The sequence below is a fragment of the Pezoporus occidentalis genome, unplaced genomic scaffold (assembly GCF_034315485.1).
Source record: "Pezoporus occidentalis ecotype Australia unplaced genomic scaffold, CSIRO_AGI_Poc_V1 ctg12, whole genome shotgun sequence".
Lineage (NCBI taxonomy): Eukaryota > Metazoa > Chordata > Aves > Psittaciformes > Psittacidae > Pezoporus > Pezoporus occidentalis.
The window spans coordinates 8,374,734-8,398,066 of record NW_026912994.1 but is presented as its reverse complement, the minus strand read 5'-3'; the positions used below and the strand labels follow the sequence as shown (position 1 = coordinate 8,398,066).

At 40.9% G+C, this 23,333-nt stretch overlaps 1 protein-coding gene and 1 long non-coding RNA gene across 5 annotated transcripts; one reads left to right on the top strand and one right to left on the bottom strand.

Moving 5' to 3' along the window:
* Positions 1-7,047: 7,047 nt before the first annotated feature.
* Positions 7,048-23,333, bottom strand: LOC134157787 (leucine-zipper-like transcriptional regulator 1 homolog). 4 transcript variants are annotated; one of them, XM_062607134.1, is made up of 9 exons: positions 22,810-23,333; positions 22,310-22,366; positions 13,906-14,168; positions 13,127-13,206; positions 12,262-12,340; positions 10,651-10,697; positions 9,564-9,684; positions 8,464-8,650; positions 7,048-8,124 (listed from the first exon to the last, which is right to left on the bottom strand). In XM_062607134.1, the coding sequence occupies exons 3-9, from the start codon at positions 14,066-14,068 to the stop codon at positions 7,458-7,460; spliced, it is 1,344 nt and encodes a 447-aa protein (XP_062463118.1). In that variant the 5' UTR covers positions 14,069-14,168; positions 22,310-22,366; positions 22,810-23,333; the 3' UTR covers positions 7,048-7,457. The 4 variants fall into 4 exon arrangements, with proteins under 4 accessions (XP_062463118.1, XP_062463121.1, XP_062463120.1 ...); XM_062607137.1 differs by lacking the exon at positions 22,810-23,333 and having other exon boundaries at positions 22,310-22,585; XM_062607136.1 differs by lacking the exons at positions 22,310-22,366; positions 22,810-23,333 and adding an exon at positions 21,935-22,185.
* Positions 12,534-18,216, top strand: LOC134157789 (uncharacterized). Its single transcript, XR_009962460.1, has 3 exons — positions 12,534-12,658; positions 16,261-16,390; positions 17,344-18,216. It is a non-coding gene; the product is annotated as an uncharacterized LOC134157789 (long non-coding RNA).

The following is a 23,333-nucleotide window of genomic DNA, read 5'->3' as shown; positions in this document are numbered from 1 at the left end:
TAAAACAATTCTAAATGTGACAGTTGGTTCTGGAACCTGTATGCACAGCTTCACCTCTGCACACTGGTTACATGCATGTGTCTCAGCGTAGACACAGATGTGGACCAAATCACTGTGGACTGTGCAGGTCAGCTGGTGCCTGGCTGGGCTGCTTCTTTCCGACTGGGGCGTTCTTACTGCTGCTCTTGTGCTCTTGTTTGCAAAAGGTTGAATGAGAGTATTAAGGAAGAAGCCACATGGTATTTACATGGCACACTGCCACTCCTCAAAACCCCTGAGGCCTTAATAGAGAAACCCAGATACTGTGGGAGCTCTTGGGAGCACCATGCCAGAGTGATTCTCTGCAAACTATGATTTGCAGCTATTGCTTCAAGAACTGGGATTCAAGACTGTGGGGGTAGGCTCTTCAGCCCCTTTCCAGCCAGCACCTAAAGCTCTGTGTGGGTGGGCTGCCTGCTCCCTGAACCACCAGCCAGAGCAGAGCTCCTGTTCTTGATGGAGTTCTTATGCACCCATTACTCAGCTCTGTCGGCATTACTTCCAGTTGAGTACTGGATTCTTTTTATAATTTTAAGCCTGAGCCTTATTGCACATTAAAATGTTGAAGGTTCCCAATTCAAATATCAAATGTCTTAGTCCGGATTAAAAACACAATTGCCAGCAAAGTTCCTGCAGGAAAAGGGAAGCTATGGCTGCGACAGCATGATTCCTGCACAAAGCCAGGACTGTGGGGGGAAACTTGGCACATGCTGTTGATCTGTTTGCTCAGCAGCTGAGTTGGCATTCGCCAGCTACATGTGTTGGTTTTGTAAATAGACAGAATGCAGCAGCATTTTCTTTAAGGCATGTTTGATATTTGACTCTTCCCATTGGGTTCAGGAGCTCTGTGAACTGTTTATTAGCTTGAATTGCTCCCAAAAGTAGAATAGCAGAGGCTTACAGCTTTACAGCACTGCATGTTGAACACTATCCTTGGATTCCCCCTAAATAGCCCCATACAGCAGAGAACAGGTAAATAACGTGTGGTGAGTGTGTCCCCCTAAAATCTAAATGGTTCCAAGCAGCCAACATTTCTGTTTCAGCATGGGTGAGATGATGTTGATTGGAGGGGACTTTGTATTTACACACGTGTGCACACACATAGAAATTTCAAAGCATCAAGGTTTTCCTAAATTTTCAGAGGACTGGTACTTGAAACTTTATTTAAAAATTCAAAAATTTCAGCTGTTAAACTGGGGACTTGCCATTTCTAGTAGATTTGGGGCTGCAAACACAGTTCTTTCCAGTGATATCTGATAGGTGGAAGAAATACTCTGTTTAACCCAGTATAGCTTATTTAGCTAGTCCTAATCATGGTTTACATAGGGAGCCTGGTGAGACTGAGGCACCACAGCTGGGTGATCTGAACACACTGTACTTTGGCATCACTGTTTTGCTTTAAAACTACAGTGCTGCGTGCTGCCTGGCCACCAGGTAGCATAGTGGTGTTACTCGTCAGACACAAACAGGTATGGTAGTTCCTACACTTAGTGCTAATAACTGTTAATGAATGCCTATCTGCTACTGAGGAAAAGGGATTTTCTCACCAATACTCTGCTACTGATTGATTGGCGTAAGGTCTAATCATCTATTTTTTGGAATGTATTTAAAGAGGTTTCTAAATAAAACTTGTGTGTGAATCTGGTGTTGGATGTTGGCAGGACTGCCAACCTCTTCAGAGCTGGAAGAGTTGACAGGAGGGAATGAATGTGTGTTCCGTTGGAGGCATTTGGGAAAAGCCAGTTTCCTGGTTGAAAAGATACTTTTTTTTTTTTCCCAACAAAGTTATCCCCTACTGACTTACTAACACATGTCCCAGCCTGTCCCCATTAACTGGCCTTGCACCCTTTTGCTGTGTGCCCATGCGGTACTCATCACAGACAGATGCTTTTTTTAACTCTATGATTAAAATGTAAATTAAAAACACAAGTGATTGAATCTAAAGTGATTTTACTCCAGCCACCCGCTGTAAGTGATTGGAGTAAAAGGTTTTATAGAGCTCTTAACAAACACCCTGGTCTCTATCTCAAACTGCTGAATCTTGGGGAGGTGCTGATCTTAGAACGGCATTTCAGGCTGACCTGCTCAGTCCGACAGGCAGAGACCAGAGCATCTGCACATGCTGGCTATGTGGTGATGGTCTGACGAGCTGGTGGAACAGGTATTGAAGTGTGGGAGTTCAGGCCGTCTTACACTTGAATTAAGGGAATCTTCTTCAGCAGTAACGGCTTAAAATTAGGTGAGTTGAATGACATAAAACAACTACTTACCTGGTAATCTGTCATGGTTCATGAATTAGCTTGATTAAATTCCATGTACACTTTGTCAAAGGCAGCTGTGTAAAAGCTATTTGTTGGACAACTTTTTGGACACAACTTTGACAAGAAAATTTGCAGCACCATTAGAGGAGTTCAGGCAAACAGTCCAGTTATATTTGGGTCTCTTCACAAACTGTTCTCAGCCCTTGCCTGTTAACGTGTTGTCTGCACCTTCTTCATTCTCATTTCTTGAAGCAAAGATGTACTGTTAAGGTCAGCGTGTCCTTCACCAACAGCATTGGATATATTTTTCACATGGTGAACATATTCTGGTACAGCCCAGAACTTCTCCAGATTAAGTATTAGCAGCTCTGTTGCACAGCCAGATAGCATTTAAAGCTCTATGGGCACACAGAGTGTTAGTCTAGAAGGTTGTAGTGTGTGTATAGATAGCTTTTAGACATGGTAGTGTCACAGCTTTCAAATGCAGCTGGACAATCATTACTTTTGTACCCAAAAAAACCCCAACAAACCAAGCTAGTGGCCTTTCAGCGGTGCCGATGTGATCCCCATGTGTTTGGCTGAGTGTCAGCATCATGGACGTGTTGGCCCCTGCTGCCAGGCCCAACTGGAGGCAGCACAGGTGTGATTTCATTCAGGGTGCTCAGGAGGGAGACCCACAGGCTGCTGCAGCCAGGATCCATTGCTCAGCATTGTGTGGTGTTGTGTGCACAAGGAGTGGGTGCTACCTCTGTGCTGAAGTCAGACCCTATGCAGCAGGGAGCTGTGAGATTCTCCTACAAAATTCACTCCTTGTTACTGTTTGGTGTGAGCACTCTGCTTCATAAACACCCACCCCCATAACTGGACAAACTTATTTTTAAAGTATGTAAGACTTTTTTTAGCTAGACTTTTTTTGTTAAAACCACACTAACTACTGTGTTTTTACCTTTTATATGTAAAGCTTGGCAGTAGCTCTCAATGTATAATTTATTTGTTGGTTTGTGGGTTTTTTTATAAAACGAAGTGCGCCCTCTTACTTCTGTTTCACAACGGTAGTGATGTATGAACTGCTTTAGGCACTGCACTAAGATCTGTATTGACACTGTTCATGGGAACAAGAAACTGTGATCTGTAGTCCACTCTACCCAGTCTTGAAATGTTTCTACTGTAGTTTTGTCTCAAATATACCACATCAGTGCAAAAGTCTCACAGAGTCATCTTTAAGCACCACGGTGTTATGCTGCTATGACAGTAAAGGACAGGTGGGTCAGCTGGGACTGCGGACACAAGCTGTGTGTGTGACATCTAAGGCAAAGATGTGTGGCAGGCATATGCTGAGCACTCACCAAGGGGCTTCTCAGGATGTGTATTAGCTGTGCAGGACTGCATTTTGTGTGTGTATGCTCACGTTGCTTGGCAGCCTCTAATGTAAGAGAAGGGTACCTGGGTTAGAGAGAGATCTGTAAACTTATTGAGAGATCTGTAAACTTACTGGGATGTCAGAACTGCAGGTTGTGTGTTTACAAACTTAATTTGTTGTCAATTAAAGCATAACTTAAGATGGCATCTAAACTTACAGATAGATGCTAAAGAAAGCGTTAAATGCTTTGATTCCAGAAGAGCTGAGATCATGCAGCAGGACTGTTAGGTGTTCAGTGGTTTTGAAAGTCAAAGCACTGAGGTGTGTGCCTGGAAAGGAGGCTTGAACTTCCGAGTGCAGTTCCACAACATGCAGACAGCAGTGCATGCCAACTAGCTCAGCAATCTTGCTTTTATTTCCAATAAGGGATGGTTTTATGGTCTGAGGTACAGTAGTACTAATGACTGTTTAAAGGAAACTGTCTATTTCCAAACCCTAACTGTGGTGAAATGCTTAGGAAATCAGCAAAGGGAAACTGAACCATTTAGTCATCCCTGTTCCTCAACAGTTAATAAATTTGGTAAAGTACCGAAAGGAACAGAAATAATTCCATCCCACTGACTGAAATCACAGAAAGCCATTTCCCTTGTGGTGTAATCTGTTGTGTAGGTCAAACTACAGTCCCACTGGTTGAGTCACTGAATTGTCCTTCAAATCCATTTATAATTCAAAACAGTGAAACACAGGGAGTTTATTTTAAGAATCCTTACAATGTCTACATTTTAAAAGAAAGTCCCTCTGCTGTTCATGCATTTCAGTGTTCAGAAACTAAATGGTAATTAATGAGTTTGTTGAGATAGTTAAGGCCAATGCATTTGTCCTCTTGTATATGATTTAGGACACAACAATACATCTCACATCTCAAAGATTACTGAAGAGTGCTGCATCTTTCTGCTTTTATTCTGTAGACTGAACTAGACTGTGGGCATTTCAAATACATGCCAGCTTCCCTTTCTTTCAGAGACATTTTAAAATAGCTAAGATCAGTGGGAGCCCCTTCGGTCCAAGCCCAGCCAAAACCCATGTGTTTTGTTTGCTTTCTAAATAGTTGCCATTAGCTGGAGTAATTCCATTCATTATTTCATGTAGGCCACCACAGGGCTCTCAGATGGCAGCAGCTTCTAGTCACTCACTTGGGCTGGGGATGAATTCTCATTAACTGCTACAGTTACAGACAAATACCATAAGCACATCCAGGATCTCTCTTTCTCTGTGAAAGGTGACAGACCTGGATAAAAAGGTGCCAGCAAACCAGGAGTGAAACCACTTGAGGTGCTCCAAGAGCCCTGTTAAGTGTAGTTGATAGCACTGGTTGAGTTTTGAAAGGGCAGACAACTCAGGAAATGGGATATAGTAGTGGTGTGAGCAGGTTTTGCATGCTGAGGTCATAGATACCTTTTTGTGGGGGGAGAGAACATAAAATATGGATCATGGTGACTGAAAGAACTGAGGTTCCAGGTGCTTCTGCTGTGGAATGCAGTTGCTTTACATCTTGCACCCCTTCCCTTCCAGCTTGAGCTCACCCTTGTGTTTTACAGACCTAGGAATTGGCCGGCAAGGGGAGAAGTAGCCTCCAGTGGCTTCAGCAAGTCTGCTGGAGCAGTCTCCCACTTTCAGGACTGGAGCTCTCTCCATTTTTACAGCATTATCAGGACTAACTGCAGCTCAGCCTCCAGCGAGTAAGCCCCAAGCCCCCCATTTCTCCAGCCACAGCCCTTCCCCAGGCTCCTGCACACCTCATGTCTGTCCAGGGGTGAGCAACAGTGAGGACCCCTGTGGTATCAGGCTGGTTTGGGAGGTGTAGGATCTCTTGGGTGAAGAAGCTGGCGATGATTGCTGAAGGTGCTGATGCAGCCACCTGACTTGGAATGGCAACAGGGGCCAGGGGAAGAAACAGAGGAGATGGGCACATTCTGCAAGCTGTGTTTCCCACCCCGTGCCAAGCTGTTGCCTTTGGGTTGGCTTGTGTCCTGCCTGTGTTGGCTCCAAGTAAATGTTAAACCCTTTGTGGGGCTGCCAAAGGGAAGAGAGTTTGGGAGGGAGGAAGAAAGGAATGACAGAGGCTGGATGGCATTTTCCTGGGGCTCTTGCACATCCCCAGGATATCTGAAGCTGCCAAGAAACCTTCCTGCAACTTGGAAAATCACTGGTTTATTGTTGCCCTTTCCAGTTAAATTTTCTTTCCTTGTCAGCCCTAGATAAAAGTCTGTATGTTACAGCAACTCTCTGGAGAATGCCAAAACAAGGCATGTCAGCCAGCAAAGGAAAAACATGCTGCTGATTTAGAACTACAGTGTTCTATATGCTCAACTCAATCGGCCTGTTGACATCCTTTAAACACACCTCCCCAAACCAAGCAATTCCCTATTCTTGGAGAAGAAATTCAAAGCTTGGGCTGGCTGAAGTGCCATGAGATCACTGGGGCTTGTAGGAGCACACTCCCTGTTCAGAAAGGTAAGTTCTTTGTTCTGCTTGAAAACATAAACACATATTTTAAATTCATGAAAGCTCAGGAAATGAGCACACACTGACATGAAATGCAGCAGGATTTATTTACATACAATCCTCTCTGTTTCCAAACAAAGCCCATGGAAAGTCCAAATAATTCTCAGGTAGCTTTTCTGTGAACTCATCTATAATTTTCCTATCGAATTAATGTGAAAGCTACTTGTGAAGAGGTGATGGAAGTATCTGTAAACACTCTCACTTCAAATTCATGATTCCCATGGAACTTCTGAAAAGTGATCTTTTCAAATTTCAGAAGTACTAAGTTACACTTTCCAGTAATTTTAGATATCAGGATCTCTTCTTAAAGATGGCTGAGGTGCAGTCAGAAGGCCAGCGTCTCAGTAACTTCTATGGAAACAAATGCTTGAAATCCTGGACAATATTCTCTTTCGAAAAAAAAAAGCACATTTTCTTTTCAGAATATTAAAACAAGCCGCGCATGAACTCAGGATTTGTTAGTATACAGGGGAAAGTGTAACAAATACTATGTACGTTGACAAAACACAGAGAGATGGAGTCAGAAACACAGAAATCTCTTTGTGGCTAAAATTTGAGTTACCAGCCAGGAGTCACCACTCCTGTCAAGCCTTCCTCTTTTCATTTTTTCTCCTTTTGATTCTGTGCTCAGGCATTAAGCCTACCATTCAGTTGGCAACTGTTTTGTTCTTCCAGGTGTAATTCACTTCCTCTGCTCTAATGCTGCACATGGTTTCACTTCCCCAGGATTAAATGCAGTCCTTGAGCATCTTCTACGTTTCACTTGCTAATTTGTCTAGGCCATGTCATGTTGCTGTTAAGATTCATCATACCCCTCCAATGTGACCAAAACACGCACAAACTTTATTCAAATGCAGGTTTCAAAGTGCATATATATATTTCTTATGCCAGTGCAAAATAAGCAAGCTTTGGGCCTTAAATAGCAGTTACGGAGCTGTAGGGGTTATTTGTTCCAGTTTTCAAGGCAGCATCAGTCACTGCAATTTGAAAGGATACTAACTGATGAGAAGAAGAGTAACAAAAAAAAGCATAATTCCAACATGCTCCTCTCAGAAATCGCAACTTCTAACTTAAAATATGTATTAGGGTTTGTTCACATTGTAAAAATCTGTTCAGAGCTGGTATGAGGTTTTACTACTTTTTCTCCAGTGTGCCCATAGGAAACTGAAGACAGTTGCAAGCAGTTGGTTTACCACCTACTGGCATGGTTGTGGTGACTGCAATCAAAGAGATCACAAGCTGTCAAACTCCATTTGCCTGACTGAGATCTCAGATGAGCTGGACAAAGGTTTACCCCCAATGAGCAGCAGCACATCGGTATCCACTGCAGGTGCGAGCTGACAGCTGGCTCCCTCCTCTTCTCCAACCATCTGAGCAGCAGCAAAAGTCTCTTCTTCTGAAGAGACAAGCAGACACAGAGACCCATCCTTTGACAAAATGCTTGTTGCTCTGTTAGGGTGTAGTTCTGCCTCTGAAGTGGTTTGCAATGGACAAAAGCCCAGAGGCAAGCTAAAGGTTTTCATTTCAATTGCATCGCTTTCCTCATTGCCGAGCACTTGGTACGCGGTCTGCTGACGGAAGTAGTTGCAAAGGCGAGTGTGCTTTGGGATGGTCACCAGCTGGTAATGGTCCTTCTGCTTACTTTTCCAACTGCTAGGGAACGTGTCAGTGAAATCTGAAGTAGTTTGGAAACCAATACCAACTCCTAAGATGCAGTGATACATTTTAGGAGAAAAGTTTGCCTTGGTGATAATGCTAAGCTTCTTCCATGTCTGTGTATTGAAATGATACTTCCAGAGGTCATCATTAGGACTGGAATTTGAAATCCCTCCACCAAAAATCAGCATGGAGTCTTTGAAGACTATTGAAGCATGACCTACCACTGGAGGAGGTCCTTGGCTAAATGTAAGAGAAACCAGCAGTTAAGGGGCGATCAGCAGGAAAGTGACACTGATTTTAGCCTCTCTTTTTCTTTTGACTCAGAAGAATGACTACTAAATAGCTGCACTGGGACATCAAAATTGCACTGCTGACAGCTGCATCAACACATTGCCAACAGCTCTTCCAAGCAAAGCCAACTGGCACCCAAGGGGTGGCAACAGTACTACGTCTTGATCTGAGAAATTCCCACAGTCACTGAAAGGACAGCATCTCCCTCTCTGCCTGCATACAGTATCAAATGGTAAGATTAATTCTCTCTTTCTGTGCTAATTTAGTGTAACAAATAGTATCATTTACCTTGTTCTGATGTTGGACCAGCTGCTGTTTACAAAGTCCCACTTCCATAAATCCTTCTGTTCACTCAGCCCCATCAGTCCTCCAAAGAGGTACATGCCTGTGTGATAAACCACTGCTGAATGGCCATGCCGAGGTCCTGGGCCAATACTGTGAGATGGGGTGGAAACACACAACCATTTTCTTGTATCTGAAAGCAAAATACTCATTTATAGATGTACCAGATTTACCTAGTAAATATCCCTAGTATTTCACAAGGGATTTATTTCAAGAAGAAAGTAACTATGCTGTTGGAGAATAAGGGTTTCTGCTGTAAGCTTGCTTTAAGTTAACAGCATAAATTCTAACACTGAAAAGTGCATTTCAAAAATCAGTTTTGAAATAAACTTTTACTGAAAATGTCAGCTGCTGTATGACAGATGTCATGGAAATCTTATTTACAGAGCAGTTTTTCCTACAGCTTTGTTAATTCACTAACTCTGACACAGAAATATAATTTTCTGGCTGTGAGAGGGGAAAAAACAGTCAACAAAAACATTCCTTCAGCAATATCTATACTTATTCTCCCTGTGAGGGAATGAGGGATGAGATAAACCTATCATTCATTTCAAAATAGTGACTGAATGGCCACCAGATAACAAAAGTTATCCATTTAGGAAGTCTCTGGGAATTATCTGATTTGCAACCACCAGATTAGTGATGAATATGCTAATGAAACCATCTCCTGTCAGGTTTGGTTCCCCATGGTCAGTTCTAGATCTGAGATTCAAAAGATGGCATCAATAGGCTGAAGTCAGGGTCCTTGCTGCATCTGGCAGTTTTTGGTAATCCTTGAAGACTCGAATGAGTAGTGAACAAAACAGTCTCCCTGATTTTCAGCTCTAAAATTGGCAAACACCACAAAACCTCTTCCAGTACAATTCATTTCAGCTGGGTATTAGTTTAATTGACAGACTTCATAATTAAATGCTGCCAAACAGAAGCCAAAACTAACTGAACATTTCTACTGATCCAAATTTATTTAACAGAGCCAGGCATGCTTTCCTACAGCAGTCATTGTTTTGATCGTACACTGGCTCAAAACCTTATGCTTTTTAACTTACCAAAATGGAAAGTCCAAAACTCCTGTGAAATGCCTCTGATGCCGAAGTACCCCCCGTAGATGTACATGCTGGAGTGGTATACTACTGCGCTGTGACCTTTTCTGTTAGTTGGTGACAAGCTCTAAAACAGTTCAACAAAACACTGTTAACAGATCAAATTGTATCAGTAGCAATGTCTGTCTTGGGAATATTCCCAAGTAATGAAAGCCATGGCTTTGGGTTTTGTTAAACTTCTTTGAAAATTCAGAATAAATCCACCACTGATGACTTGTATTGATGCAAATAGAAGCCATTCCCAAATCTAAGCAACCCTCCCTTTTTAAGTCCACCACAATACCTACTGCCTTACCTGATGGGAGTACTACACTCCCATCAGTACTACTGCGTTCACAACTACTGGTAGGCAAAGTTTCAGGGCATGTTGTAAATACATTGGTCAACTCTTGGGAATATAATGGGGGATGTAGCCCTTTCTACCACTCTGAACCTCTCCTCACTGAGGTACCTTTAGTCTCAGGAGGAACTACCTCATGGTACTTGGTGTGAATTTGCCTACCACAAGTCCCAGACTCTGAGAAGGAAACCAGGTGGTTCTCACTGTGCCTACAGCAGCTTTTGGCACTGCTGAGACTTGTAAACCCAAACCTGGGGAGGCCCAGCTAAACCCAAAATGAAATATAAGGCAAGTGTTTGGTTTGTTCTTTTGTTCACATTTTAAAATTTATTAGCGTAACTGCCAATCTGTTTTCACAGCACTACTTCTTAAAAGCTCAGACTTCATGTATGGTTGCAATATTCCACTTAAAATTAGCTTCCTTGATAAGGATATCACAAAAACGAAACAATAGTAGAGGAGAGGGCTTACCTTCTTATATAGGCCTTAAAATTTAAGAGCCATATTTTCAAATACTGATTTAAAGAAGGAAAAAGCCTTCATTATTCAAAGTGCAAAGAAATAAAGTACAGCCACATGTCTCTGAAGAGATGAGATTGGAACTGTTTGGGGGAACATATTTCAAAGCAATCTGTTTAATCAACAAAGCAACAGGCATTTGATTCACACATTCACCACTTCCTGGCTCCTTACCTCAGTCTCTGCTGGTACGTTACAGCACTCTGTCCATCTTGCAGAATCTAGGGGATTGTTTTAATAAAGCGCAGTTTATATCCCAGACCACAAGAGGACACTCCTCCAACGTTAATTTTTCAAATTACTGATCTCATTTTCAAGTAAGTCTCATCCTGGCGTTTTCCACTGACAAGCAAGAAGAAATCTGCTTCACAGTAAAACAGCAGCACCGAAAGACTTACAGGAGACATAGCTTAAATGTTTTTTTCTGTATCCTTATCTGATACTGAATCATGGAGATACCATACTGTACCTGCTGTTTCCTCAGGCTAAATTTCACAGTGCAGAAATAATCTGCGATTTTCAGCATTTTCTGAACTTGCAGAACCCCCATATTTACTGACGTATGTATGGCTCCTACTTACTATGTAAACCTTACGACAACAGCCTTGCCCTTTTTCCTTTTCACAGATCCCTTAAAATTAGTCCTCAAGTAACAGTCAGAAATCACTGATCTATGATTACCATAATTGAGAGAAAATACTAGGTACCCAGCACCAGAGGTAGAATGAGAAAGCATTGCAAGCTTACAGTGCTAAAAGCCATACTTGCCAGGAAAGATTTTAAATATGACCATGAAAAAACTAGACATGCAACAGATTTTGAGTATCTCATTCCCAGTTTTAACTGAGAAGTACTGTGAGTAATAAAATGCTTTTTCCTATGAAATATATTGTACCTGAGCTTCTCTATTCTTTCAGCAAGTATTTCAGATAAATGGTGGAAAGCAAAGAAAGGATTTAGAAAATCCCAAACGTTAACTTAAAGTTACTTAAAGTAAAGTAGCAAAAGAAGCCAGGGAACTTAAATCTTGGTCTTGCCACAAGATTTACTAGCTCAAAAAGAACTCAATCTCTCTCTCTCTTTCCTCCATCTGCCATCAAAATAAGCAGCTATTACCATACACAGTATTTCAAAACAGAGAATATATAGTGTATGACATTGCTATTAAATTCAAATGTTGCACTGCTTTTATTAGAATACATACTTAAGAGATACCAAATGCTTTTTCTCATGGAAAAAAGAAAAAAAAAATGGCCTGTGTTAGGAAATGCTGATGTTAATTTCCTACCTTCTTATTTAATTATATTGTTTTTTTCCTGTTCCATCATTTCTGTTGCCAGCTTGTGTATTTTTTTTCAGTAAAAACACCAAATGAGGTCTATAGTTCACTGATTTACTTTCTTCCATAATAAAACAAAGAGCTTGGGTTTTAAAATACATGTAACATAATGAAAAAACCTTTAAATATTATATGTAATAATTATTGGGGTTTATGATGAAACAGTAAACTTCAGAGGGAAGGAGAGAGGAATGGAAATTCTGAGAGCTTGAAATACGTAAAACTTCCCCATAAAATACTTTCCAATTAAAGTAAGAGCTGACTCTGATAGCTTAACAGCCTAATTTTAGGGGGAAAATTTGCACACAGTTTTACAGACATTACTTCTTGTAAAGCCTAGGGAAGACTATGTTACAAGCAGCAGAAAACAGTTTGGTTCTTACTATTTATTAGTACCTATGGACTTGGAATGTTCCATGGAAAAGACTGGCTATTGTGTATCATACCAGTGTCATATATCCAGAGAGGAGTTTTCGCTTGCGTAAAAGCAGAATCCACCATCCCACCAAAAATGTACAGGTTCCCCTGCAAAATGCAAAAGCATTTCTTACTGACAGGTAGACATACAGCATAAAAGCAGTTTTTAAAACAACTCTTAAATAAAAAGGCTGCCATCACCAAAACATAATTAACAATAATGGATATGATGATCTACTAACAATTCAGGAGGCCATCATAAAATGCCACCAACTTTTAATACTGTCTTTATCCCCTCCCAAAAGGAAACCGTGGTGAACATTCTGCTATTTTAATGGAGACAGCATTCCAGAGCCACTCATTGCCTTCTCAAATCTAGGACAGCTTGAGGGATGTGGATCTGGAATTCTTGGAGACATTGCTCAGGTAATATTAGATTATGCATGCTTATAGAAATATTTCATTGCATTGCAGCTCCTGATATCCTAAATCCTGTTTTTCTCTCATAGGCAAAACTGTAATTGTTATTTGCCTTCACTCTCTCATCTCTCTTCAGTGCAAGTTCTTAAGTGAATGTTTTTATGCTGTAGCTTATCATGCAAATGAATTCAAAGCAACTGTTACAACTATACTACTAAGTCAAAGAATGTGCTGCCAAGGTCTTTATTTTGTATTACTATTATGTATTGAGCAATGACTGAGGAAATCACACTGCTGCAAAGCTAAACTGCTGTAACTTTATTCAGAAAGTATGCAAAACACTGGTACAGCTACATCCAGAATTGCACTGACATAAAAGTATTTTCTGTACATAATAATCTATGGCATTTTATTTAATTGCATAATAGGAAATAAAATATCAGGATATGAACAATATAAATCTTGGTCTACTACCTTATAAGCCACCATTGAATGGTCCTCCAGTTCTTCTGGACCATCTCTTGAGCAATCCAGCATTTCCCATTCATTTTTCACTATAAACCAAAGTTGAAGTAAAGACAGCAGTTCAAAAATGTTAGGGAAAAGGTGAAAAGATTGGCTTTGAATTCGGCTGCACTATCAGTCAGTGGGGAAAAATGAAGCATTTTGTCATCTTTCCTCTCCATTAGTTCAGAACATTGAGACACTTCCCCTTCTATTTAGCAAACTTAAAATGTAATAGAAATTGACCTTGTTACTGCTTTTATATATTTTTATATATTTTATATATTTTATATGTTTTTTATATGCTCTTATACTGTTACCTGCACCAAAACTCAACTATTGTGTGAGCATGAACCCCAGCACAATTATATGTGGTTCTCTAGCAGCAACAATTGAACAGGGAACACCAAAAAATACAAAGGGTCATATTTGATAGTGCATTATTACACATGCATAAACTATTCCCATGTTATAGAGTGAAGATAGGCCTTGTTAGAACTAGGGTATTTTAAATGACCCAATATTTCTGGTCAAGGGAAAAAAAAGGAGGTGAAATTTCTGAGATACCTGCAAGAGTAATGAACACATACCATTTGCTCAATGAACAAAATGCAGTTTAGCCATCATTTTGATTGAGAGACTATATGGGGATAAAGTGTTCATCTCTTAAGTACAGTGTCCCAGATTTTATGATGACTGGATGTAGAATCTCTTTAATCCTGATATACAAGTGAAAGGAGCAAACTTACCGATGTTGTATCGCCAAAAATCTCTAAGACTGGTGGTGTTCCGTCCTCCATAGAGATAAAGAAATCCTCTACAAATAATGCAAGCATGTTTATATCGGTCACAGGGAGAGGCCTTCTTTGGGGATGCAGATTTCCAGTCACACTGTGCAGTTTTTCCTTTCATGCTGACAACTAGAATTTTATCCAAATACCAACTTGCAAAGGACAGCCATGTCAGGGGAGGATCCCAAAACAGCAGGGACAGGACTTAAACCCTGCTTGGTCTATAAAAAGACAAAAAAAAAAAAAAAAAGAAAAAATAGTTTTAGGTTAAAAAAAAAAAGAGAGGAAAGAAGATATTTTTCCTTTTTTTTTTTTTTTTCTATCTGCCTTGTGATAAAAAGTTACTGTGTTTTCTCTTCATTCCCATCAAAAGCACCCTGACAGTTTTGGCAATCTATAATAATAGGCTAACTTAAGTAAAGCGTTTGAAATGCTGACTCGCAGAGTCTTGTATCAGCAAGGATAGGACAGGAGCATTCCTGGAGTTGAACGTTTTCCAAAGAACATCGGTGAGCTCAAGTGCTAAACTCCCATACCCTACATTTGCAATATGCTGGAACCAAGGCTCACTCTTTTTTTCGCTGCTAAAATAGAACCTAAAACAAACCTGTACTTAAAACAAAATTCGGAAAGAGTTAATATTACAGGTAAAGGAAATAATTTGTCTGGAATTTATTTAGGGATTCATCTTTAAACCACCTGAAATAGGATGCATCTCGAAAAAAGTAACACTATCCCCTCATTTGCCACAAGATGTCACTGTGTTCTGTGAAGACAGAAGTACCGGGAACAATATTCCTCTATTAATCATCTTTAATATATATCATGATCACTGTTTTGAAGTAGATCATTTTATGAAGCGTACACACACAATATTGTTGGCATTAGGCTAAATACTGAGATTTGTGTTGATAACGTATCTAGGGTGATACATGTCACCAAATAAGGTGACAAAGTCTCCCAGTTCCAAGACTCTTTCTGTGAAAGCCATATTCCAGACCTATTGAGGACCTAGGGTGGAACTTGTTGGGTAACAATCTGTCAGTACGGACACACTGTTAACTCTTAAGTACTGCAAAGTAATGTTTGTTCTTCCACAGTTACAGTGTTTTCCATGACTCACTTGTCCAGTTTGAGTGTGTACGTATATAGATCTTACTTAAAACTCAGTCATTCCAGTTCACAGCTTGCTGCGCTGCACATAATGGCCATTCCTACACAACCCCTGCTGTAGGAAGTACCTGTCAGCAAAGTGCCAATGTAAAATCTGGGAAAAAAAGAAGCCCTTTACACCTCTAAATTATCATTTAAGCAGGTAGGCTATTGAAGATGCTGATAGTCTGAGCTCTATCTGCAAAGTCAGCTTAGATGTAGATGTCTTCAAGCACTCACTGTGTGCTGCCTCAGCGCTAGCTCAAGGCCAGAACAGCAGTAGCCTCCTGTAATTCTAGAACATGAAGACTGGTACCTACTCCTCCTTAAAATCAAATTGGCTCCATCAAGCTTGTGCTGAGCTGGTGAAAGAAAGCTTAGCTGACCTTGGGACAGTACCATGCATGGTATGAAATGTTTCTGTAGCATGTGTATTATCCCAGGTCCTTGCATTTTCTGGGATATCACCACTGCTACTGTCCTAAAAATACCAAGTGAACTGTAGCCCTTCGTATCTCCCTAATACTACTGACCTCTCTCACTGTTAAACATACAGAAAGTTAGGACACAGCCTTTATAAAATATGAACAGCTTAATTGTTACTTTGATTCCTGAAATCAAACTAGACACAATGGGACAATATGCTACGTCAGATATTTAATATTCTATTTGGAGAAAGTGTAACTCTATATTTTGACTATTTGACTATTTTGAAATTTGTACTTCTCGCTATTTATACCCAAACAAAATATTTACAAGATGAATCCTTACTCCATCCCTCTCTTCAGGTACTTATAGAGAAGTCCAGGGGAAGTTGCACATAATTTCAGGATAAACAAAACAAGCTACAGAAGATAGTAATTTTTAATATATATTTTGTTTCATACTAATATGAAATGCATGTATCTAATTTAATTTATCATCCAATTTATGTCTAAAATTTATCATTTGCAAGACGAATATATTCAGTGACAAAAACATGCTAGAGATTTTCTTGCAGCATATTTTGGCAAGACTAGCTATTCAAATTCAAAGCTTTTTTTATGCAAACTAGTATTATAAGCTATTATTGTAGAAACCCAAAGTATATTCTTTGTATGTTGTCTCTGAAAGAATACAAGATTGGCAGCATTTACAAAGGTGTGCATTTCTCTTTTCCAGGGGAATTGGCAGTTATGGAGTAGTGACGCATTATAGGCGTCTGTAATACTTTACAGCATGCCACTGAAAAGGGAAAAGCAGCTGACGTCATGAAACACAGATTCTCCCCCTAACTCTGCCAAGCTTCTGTGTAACCATAGCCAATTAATTTATTTACTTCTACAGCTAAACTTGGACAAAGACTCCTCCTTAGTAAAACATTTCAAACTTGCTGATACAGTGCTGTGTGAGAGTGCCAAGGTATTACTACCCCTGATATAATGTGCAAGACATGATAGGTCTTTGCTATTAATCTTTAGAAAGGTAAAATAGGCTTGTCCCCTTGAGTACTGGTTTGGTTTTTTTTTTCCTCAGCTATAGAACTGGTTATTCCTCTTCCTACATACTTATGTTTGTTATTCTTCCTGCAAACCTTGCCTTCTATTATACAAACATTCAGAGAAGATGACAGCCCTGATTTTATATAGTAGACTAGCCACAAAATCCTGTCCCCTTGTTTATCTACCCTAGCTGAACTCTGTGTAAAGCAGGCGAGCAGGGTGGGATAATAAAAAGCCAATCTGGGATTAACTGAATGGGTGCCTCCTCCCAGTCACACCTTCTGAGCATCAACTGACCCCTGTGAAACATGGCTATATACTACTCTTTCAGCATAAAGCATTCTTGGAAACAGACCTAAAATCACTCAAACGGCGCAGTTCACAAACTGTTTTATTTCAGAATTGGGGAAAAAGCACATTCAAAGTTAATCTTGAGTCTTGCCTTTCATCACTGGTATTTTAAAGTACAAACTTGACTCCTGCATTGCCTTTTTATAGAACCAGCCTCACCAAAGTTCATCTGCTGTTCGCCTTAACAGTCCTATTCCCAGAGAAAAAACTGCTGTTCTCCTGAGATCAGTGTCACTGAACAGTATCCTCTGTGTCATGCAACCCTGACCTCAGCTTCAACTTGGTACAAGCAAGATCAGTTATCCAATAGGAAGCTCCAACTTCAGCAGGATTTCCACAAAAATACCCAAAAGGATAACTCAGGGCATTTTTATTCAACTTTTCCTTCCCCCCCCCCCCCCCCCCCAAACAGATGTAGCATACACACAAAAAATGGCTGCTGTTCTCCAAACTCTTCTGCTATTTCATTCTAAAAATAGCTCCTGTGCAATCAATCCCAATTGTTGAGCGGCTGGAGGAGCTGCGAGACAAGGACCTAAAGAGCTGCAATTAGCATGGTAACTATAGCATAGAGTGCTTATCAATTAATGGCACCACACTACTGTTTCATAATACAAATAACTCAGGAAATGTAGAAAGACAGGAATTACTTCAGGAAATGTAGTTTATATGGTCATTATATAATTATTTATATTTTTATTAGATGTGGTTTCAGAGGCAAATGATTTATTTATTTAAAATATTACTTAAATATGATCTTCATTACAGCTTTTTTCTACCTCAGGCCCCTGATTCATTTCCATCTGTTTTCAATATACTCAGAACTGTTTCAGATTTAAAAGGATCTGGCCTTTTGAAATATAATGAGATATGAAACCACTCATACGGGGGAAAGAAAGTAGGAACTATTTTTGGGGGGGGGTTGGGAGGGCAGTGTGTGTATGTTTATTTTCTTGTTAATTACCCAGTTTTCTGAACTCAACCCTTGAACCTCCGCATGCAGAACACTGTATTTTCTTATTATTTCTTATTGCTCTTCAAAAACAATAACAGATCTTCCCAGTTCTACTTATCTTAGAAACCTTTCCTTTAGTGGTAATTTTATTGTAATGGTTGTTCCAATGGGACTGCCTGCATGAATAAGGAGGAAACTGACTGAAGACTTGTGAAGCAGTTACAAAGTTTTTAAAATGAACCCGCTTATTTTAGGATAGTTTAGAGGGCAAGGCTTTTCTTCAGTATACCACATTTACTTGCAAGGCTTTACTACATGTGATAAACTTTAGTATCCTCAAGTTTTCTATTTTATTATTTCCTAAAATCAAATTGTTATGAACTGCTTCTGGACTGGGGTTTTTTGGTTTGGTTTGGGTTGTTGTTTTTTTTTTTTGTTTTCAAAATACAAGAACTAATTTTCAGAGATGCTCAGCTTCAGAATTTCAGCTTCAAAGTCCAGACTGGCTCTAGGAATATAGGCTACCTGTAATATTTCTGTATTATTAGAATTCTGAGTTGAAGTAAGGGCCCTGCTTTTGCTATGTGTTGTAAAACATGCAGGTACTACATGACTGAGCTCACAACTGAAGTAGTCAAGTCAAAAGGAAGAAGATGGAAAATGGTTATTTCTTCTTATAGGGGGAAGTGGAAGGACAGAAAGAGGATTTGTAAAATGACAAGTCCAAACGGGGCCCCAGCTCCATCCTGATTTCAGGGTTCAGAAAAATGACAGGTATTTTAAAGTAAAATAATAAACACCCCCACTGGCTTTATAAAGCTTAGAGTGAACATACTGAAAATTTACAGAAAATCTGAAAAGCTTTAATGTTGAATAAGCCTTATTGGAATTTTAGCAAGTTTTAGGGTAGTATTCTTAAACATTATCATTGTTGTATTTCACTGCTTCAGAATGCTTTTTCAGAATGTCTTGAACAGGTATTTCAAAGGAGGTAACTCTTCTAGAATAGTCATGGGTAATTAGTTTCTATATACTGTAAACCTACATATATAACTACTACTTCTGAAGTGTGGAGTCCTTAGATCACCAAGAGCATTGGTATCTTTACTGCAAAACAGATGACAGCATCACAAATTTCTCCTCTGAACACTGTCTGCCTGTTTCTGAGCTCTGCAGGCAAAGCACTGCATTCTTTTAATTCAGACAACATTAGTATTAAAGCTCTAGTTTAAAATTTTCAGAATAAATTTATATGTTTGCATATCATTCCAAATTTTAATTTTGCAAATTGATATTATTAATATATTCTCTTTTGGTTTTATTTTTAGAAGCTTTAACTCAGAAAATAAATTCATTATATTCATTAGTGTGTAGCACTACTCCATCTATATTACAAAAGTTCTTAAGAAGTAATAAATATAAGAGTTTGTTAAATAAAGAGGTATAAATATATTTAGTTGTATTTTCTGTGTGCTAGGTATATTTCTCATTTTAAAGGTAACAAATACAACCTGGCTTGGAGTAATACAATAAATATTTAATTTCCCTAATACTGCAAAGGGAGTGGTATCTGGAAAAAAAACAACTGAGTACTTAAAATATTTCTGGGATTGTTACACATTTATATACACCTCTAGTATATCAATCAGGAAATTACCTTTGCCACTGTACTGAAATAAGTTTTATGGTACTAACAAAAAATAAATACATCTATATACACCTATATACTTTCATGCCTTATTTTCCTTAATAAATTAAAAATCCAGTTGTTGGGTTTTGTTGGGGATTTGGGTTTTTTTTTGAGGGGGAGGCTGGTTTTTTTTTTTTTAAGAACAGGGCTTTTTATAAATAGAAGAGACTATATATTATTTTTGAGTAATAGATGTCCCCAAGTAACCTTAATTATGATTGCCAGCACTCCAATTAATCATTTGGCTGCAACCTATTTTGAATGAATTTTGAAGAAAAAACTTCCAGAAATGCATATCTGTAGGTGGCACAAGTCCAGCATATTATGGACATATATATCCAGTACACCAGCCATGCCTGACCAAAGTTTGTGATGATAATCAATGTCTCTGGTTTATTTATTTTTGGTCCTTAATAGAATATTTACTCCAGAAATCCAGTATGCTTTTCAAATCTTGCTTAGGGTCTTGCTGGCAACTCCATCCGTAGACGTGTCAAGAGCTCAGTTTCTGTTACGGTCTTACCATATAACTGGGACAGACGCCCTGACTTTGAGGTGTCACTGCAGCAAGATGGCTCTTTGGATGTTAGCTGAGATGAACAGGTAATTTTTCATGTTCTAGATATGGCAAAGCTGGGAAATACAGTTCCTGGTCCTCTAAGGAAAAAGAAACTCCCACCATGTTACAGGGCAGGCTAAGAGATTTATTTGGCCTTTACCCTTTCCCTGTAAGTAATCTGTACTGTCACAACTGGAAACAGGTAATTTCAATACATGGGTCATCACCCCTTCCCCCCAGAAATAGCAGCATTCAGTGTGCCTGGAAGGCATCATTTGGCAATTTCACAAAAACTTACTTGTTGGATTCTTTTAAGACACAGTAGATAGATGCCCTGGAGATTCAATGTAATAAATCTGTACTTAGGTGTAACTGAATGCATCTTCTTGACATCTCATGGCCTGCTGCTGCAGCAGCTTCAAAATACTTTATTTCCTAATGGAGACTTTACTTGTGCTAATTCACAAAATTTGCTAGGTTAGGAAGAAAGACACTGGTTGACAAAGCAGTCAGTGGCTGCCCAGTCTGCCTACTCTGCTCAGGGACAAATCAGAGTACTATAGTATATACTTGACAGCTGAGAGTATATCCGTGAAAAGCTATCTTCCATTAAAAAAAGGTACGCATTGACTTTTGCTTGTTTGTTCTTTATATCCCCTGACTGAGGAAAAGGAACATCTAATAAAACACTGAGCCACACTTACAACTTAATGCCGCATTTCATGGAAGATAGACAATGTGTTTTTCTTGTCCCCAAGACATTTTGCCCTTAGGCGAACATGGAGCAATGGAACAGAGAAAACATACAAGGTTATGAGAACAGCAAAAGCTGTAGCTTGAAGAAATATGAGGGAGTAAAGAGAAAGCATATGGCAATGAGAATAATAAAATGTTCCAAATGCTGGCAAATATTAAAACATCCAGATATCATGTTAGAATCGGTATGAATTTAGATTACACAGTATGGGAGAAGTCATGAGACACTTGCGTGAGAAAGACTCAGCTGGCACAACTGGAAAGACTGTCAGTAATGACTGGAGAAAAAAATGAGTACAAAAAGGATCTTTTATGGGGAAAATGAATTTACACTGTCAGGTGAAAGATGGTTGCATAAAAACAGATGATACAATTGCATAGCTGGAATAGGTTGCATAGAGAAGCTTTTAGTCTGGCAAGGAAAACAAAGGTGTCAAGCTGACAAACAGTAATAATAATCATGATGGTTCACAATAACTTTGATGCCAACAGTAACTAGACTGCACCAGCAAATGGAAAACAAAAAACAAACCCAACAAAACCCACATAATTTCAAAATATAAAGGAAACAGAAAGCATATGAGTAACTTTGCACATACAAGTTGTCGCTCCAAATTCAAATGGAATTACTCATGTGAATAAAACCAGTGATATGCATGAGCCTGCACAATGTAGCCTAGATACCAGAGCAAAAGAAGGACCAAGTCTTTTGTTACAAGCCTGAAAAAAATGTTTTGCAAGCTGTTTTCATATTCAGACTCCGAATGACAGGGTGTATTTCTGACTGGAGCCTGGCTTTCTGAAAAGTCCTCACTCCCAGCTAACGTGGTCCAATATTCATCCCAAGCCAGATGCACTTTGGCTTAGGTTTTGGATGGTTGCATTGGCTTAGGTTTTGGATGGCTGCATTTCTTTGTCATTTGCTTGGTAGAAGGCATTTTGGCGCTTTATGCTCTTTGGTTGTGGAAAAGAGGAGGAGAAAAAGGAGGGTGGTGAACATCCTAAATTGGAAGCAGGGATAAAAGAGCTCTGGCTGGCCCTACCGCAGACCTCATGCACAGCACCGCGGAAGTTGCAGGTCCCTTTTCCCCAGCAGTCTCCTGGCTGCGTAGTGCTGACGCTGCTTCCTTCCTTTCACATGCTTTGTTTCCTTTCGTACCGTTGGACGAAAGCAACTTTGTGTACAACTGCACACAGCTGTACAACAGCAGTGGTGTACAGCAGTACAACCGTGTGTGCTGCAAGGCTAAGTGCTCCCTGTGATGCTGTGCATGCACTAGAAGTGGTCAGTGCCCTCACCAGCGGCCTTCTTACTCCCCTTCTCTGGGTGGCAGTGCAGGCCACAGGCTCTGGCTTCTCCTGGGCGGGCACCTGGGCTGGTGGCTGTGTTGGTAGCAGGTGCCCCGGGCAGGCCTCACCTCGGCACCTTCATCTCTCGGAGGGCTGCTGATCACAGTCTCAGCCGGGGCTCGGTCCTGGCAGCGTATGGAGGTAAAAAAAACATGAAAAAAAAAAAAGAAAACAAAAGAGGAAAATTAATGCTCTCGTGAGCCGGCATTTGGCCAGGAGTAAAACCCGCGTGGCTGCTCCCGCTGCCTCCCCTCAGGCTTGCCCCCACAGAGGGTCTCCGCACCCTGCGCACCCCGACCCCCGGCATGAAACGAACACACACGCACTCAACTTCGGAGGAGGGTGAGATCCCCGCCCGCGGCCCCTGGGCGGCCCAGCCCGCACCGCGGCGGAAAGAAGGCTGCCAGCCCTCGGCCGCGAGCAGGGCCCGGTCAGGCACGGCCTGAGGCTAGGGGCGCTGGGGGCGGGGGGCGGCAGGTCTGTTCCGCTTCGGCAGCGGCACCTGGGACCCACCCCCCACTTGCAGGGGTAGCGGCCTTCTTCTCCCTCATCCCCGGCTCCCCCTCACCTCCCAAGGCCAGCGGCGAGCCCAGGGCTAGCGAGAGGCTCGGCTTCCACCCGAGGCTGCGCCGCGGAGGCGCGCGGATGAGCGGTCAGTGCGCGGCCCGTCCTGCTCGTCCCCGGGGCGGGGATGGGCTCCGGGAGGAGCCGGTGGGTGCCGGGGGCAGATCGCGGGAGCGGGTCCGCCCTCCGGCGGGGTCCGCTTGCGGGGCAGAGGGTGGGGCTGGCGGGGAGGCTGCGCGGCTCCTGCGAGCTGTGTGCGCGGCTGGGCGCGGCGCTCCGGAGCCGTGGAGTGCCGCGGTATAGCCCTGTTACTCGCGAGGAATGTGTGAAATCTTGTTTCTGGCCTGAACGCAGCCAGAAACAAGTTTCTGTTTGTACGGAGAGCAGTTGTTTGTTTCTGCGCTCGGTTCCAAGCTCTTTTAAGTCAGCATTTAGCCCAAAGATCCCTCCCTGTATGCTTTCTCTGAGCCACAGTCCCAGTGCTTGCTTGGACTTGCGTCCTTGGCTTTCTGCTTGTCTGCTTCAGCT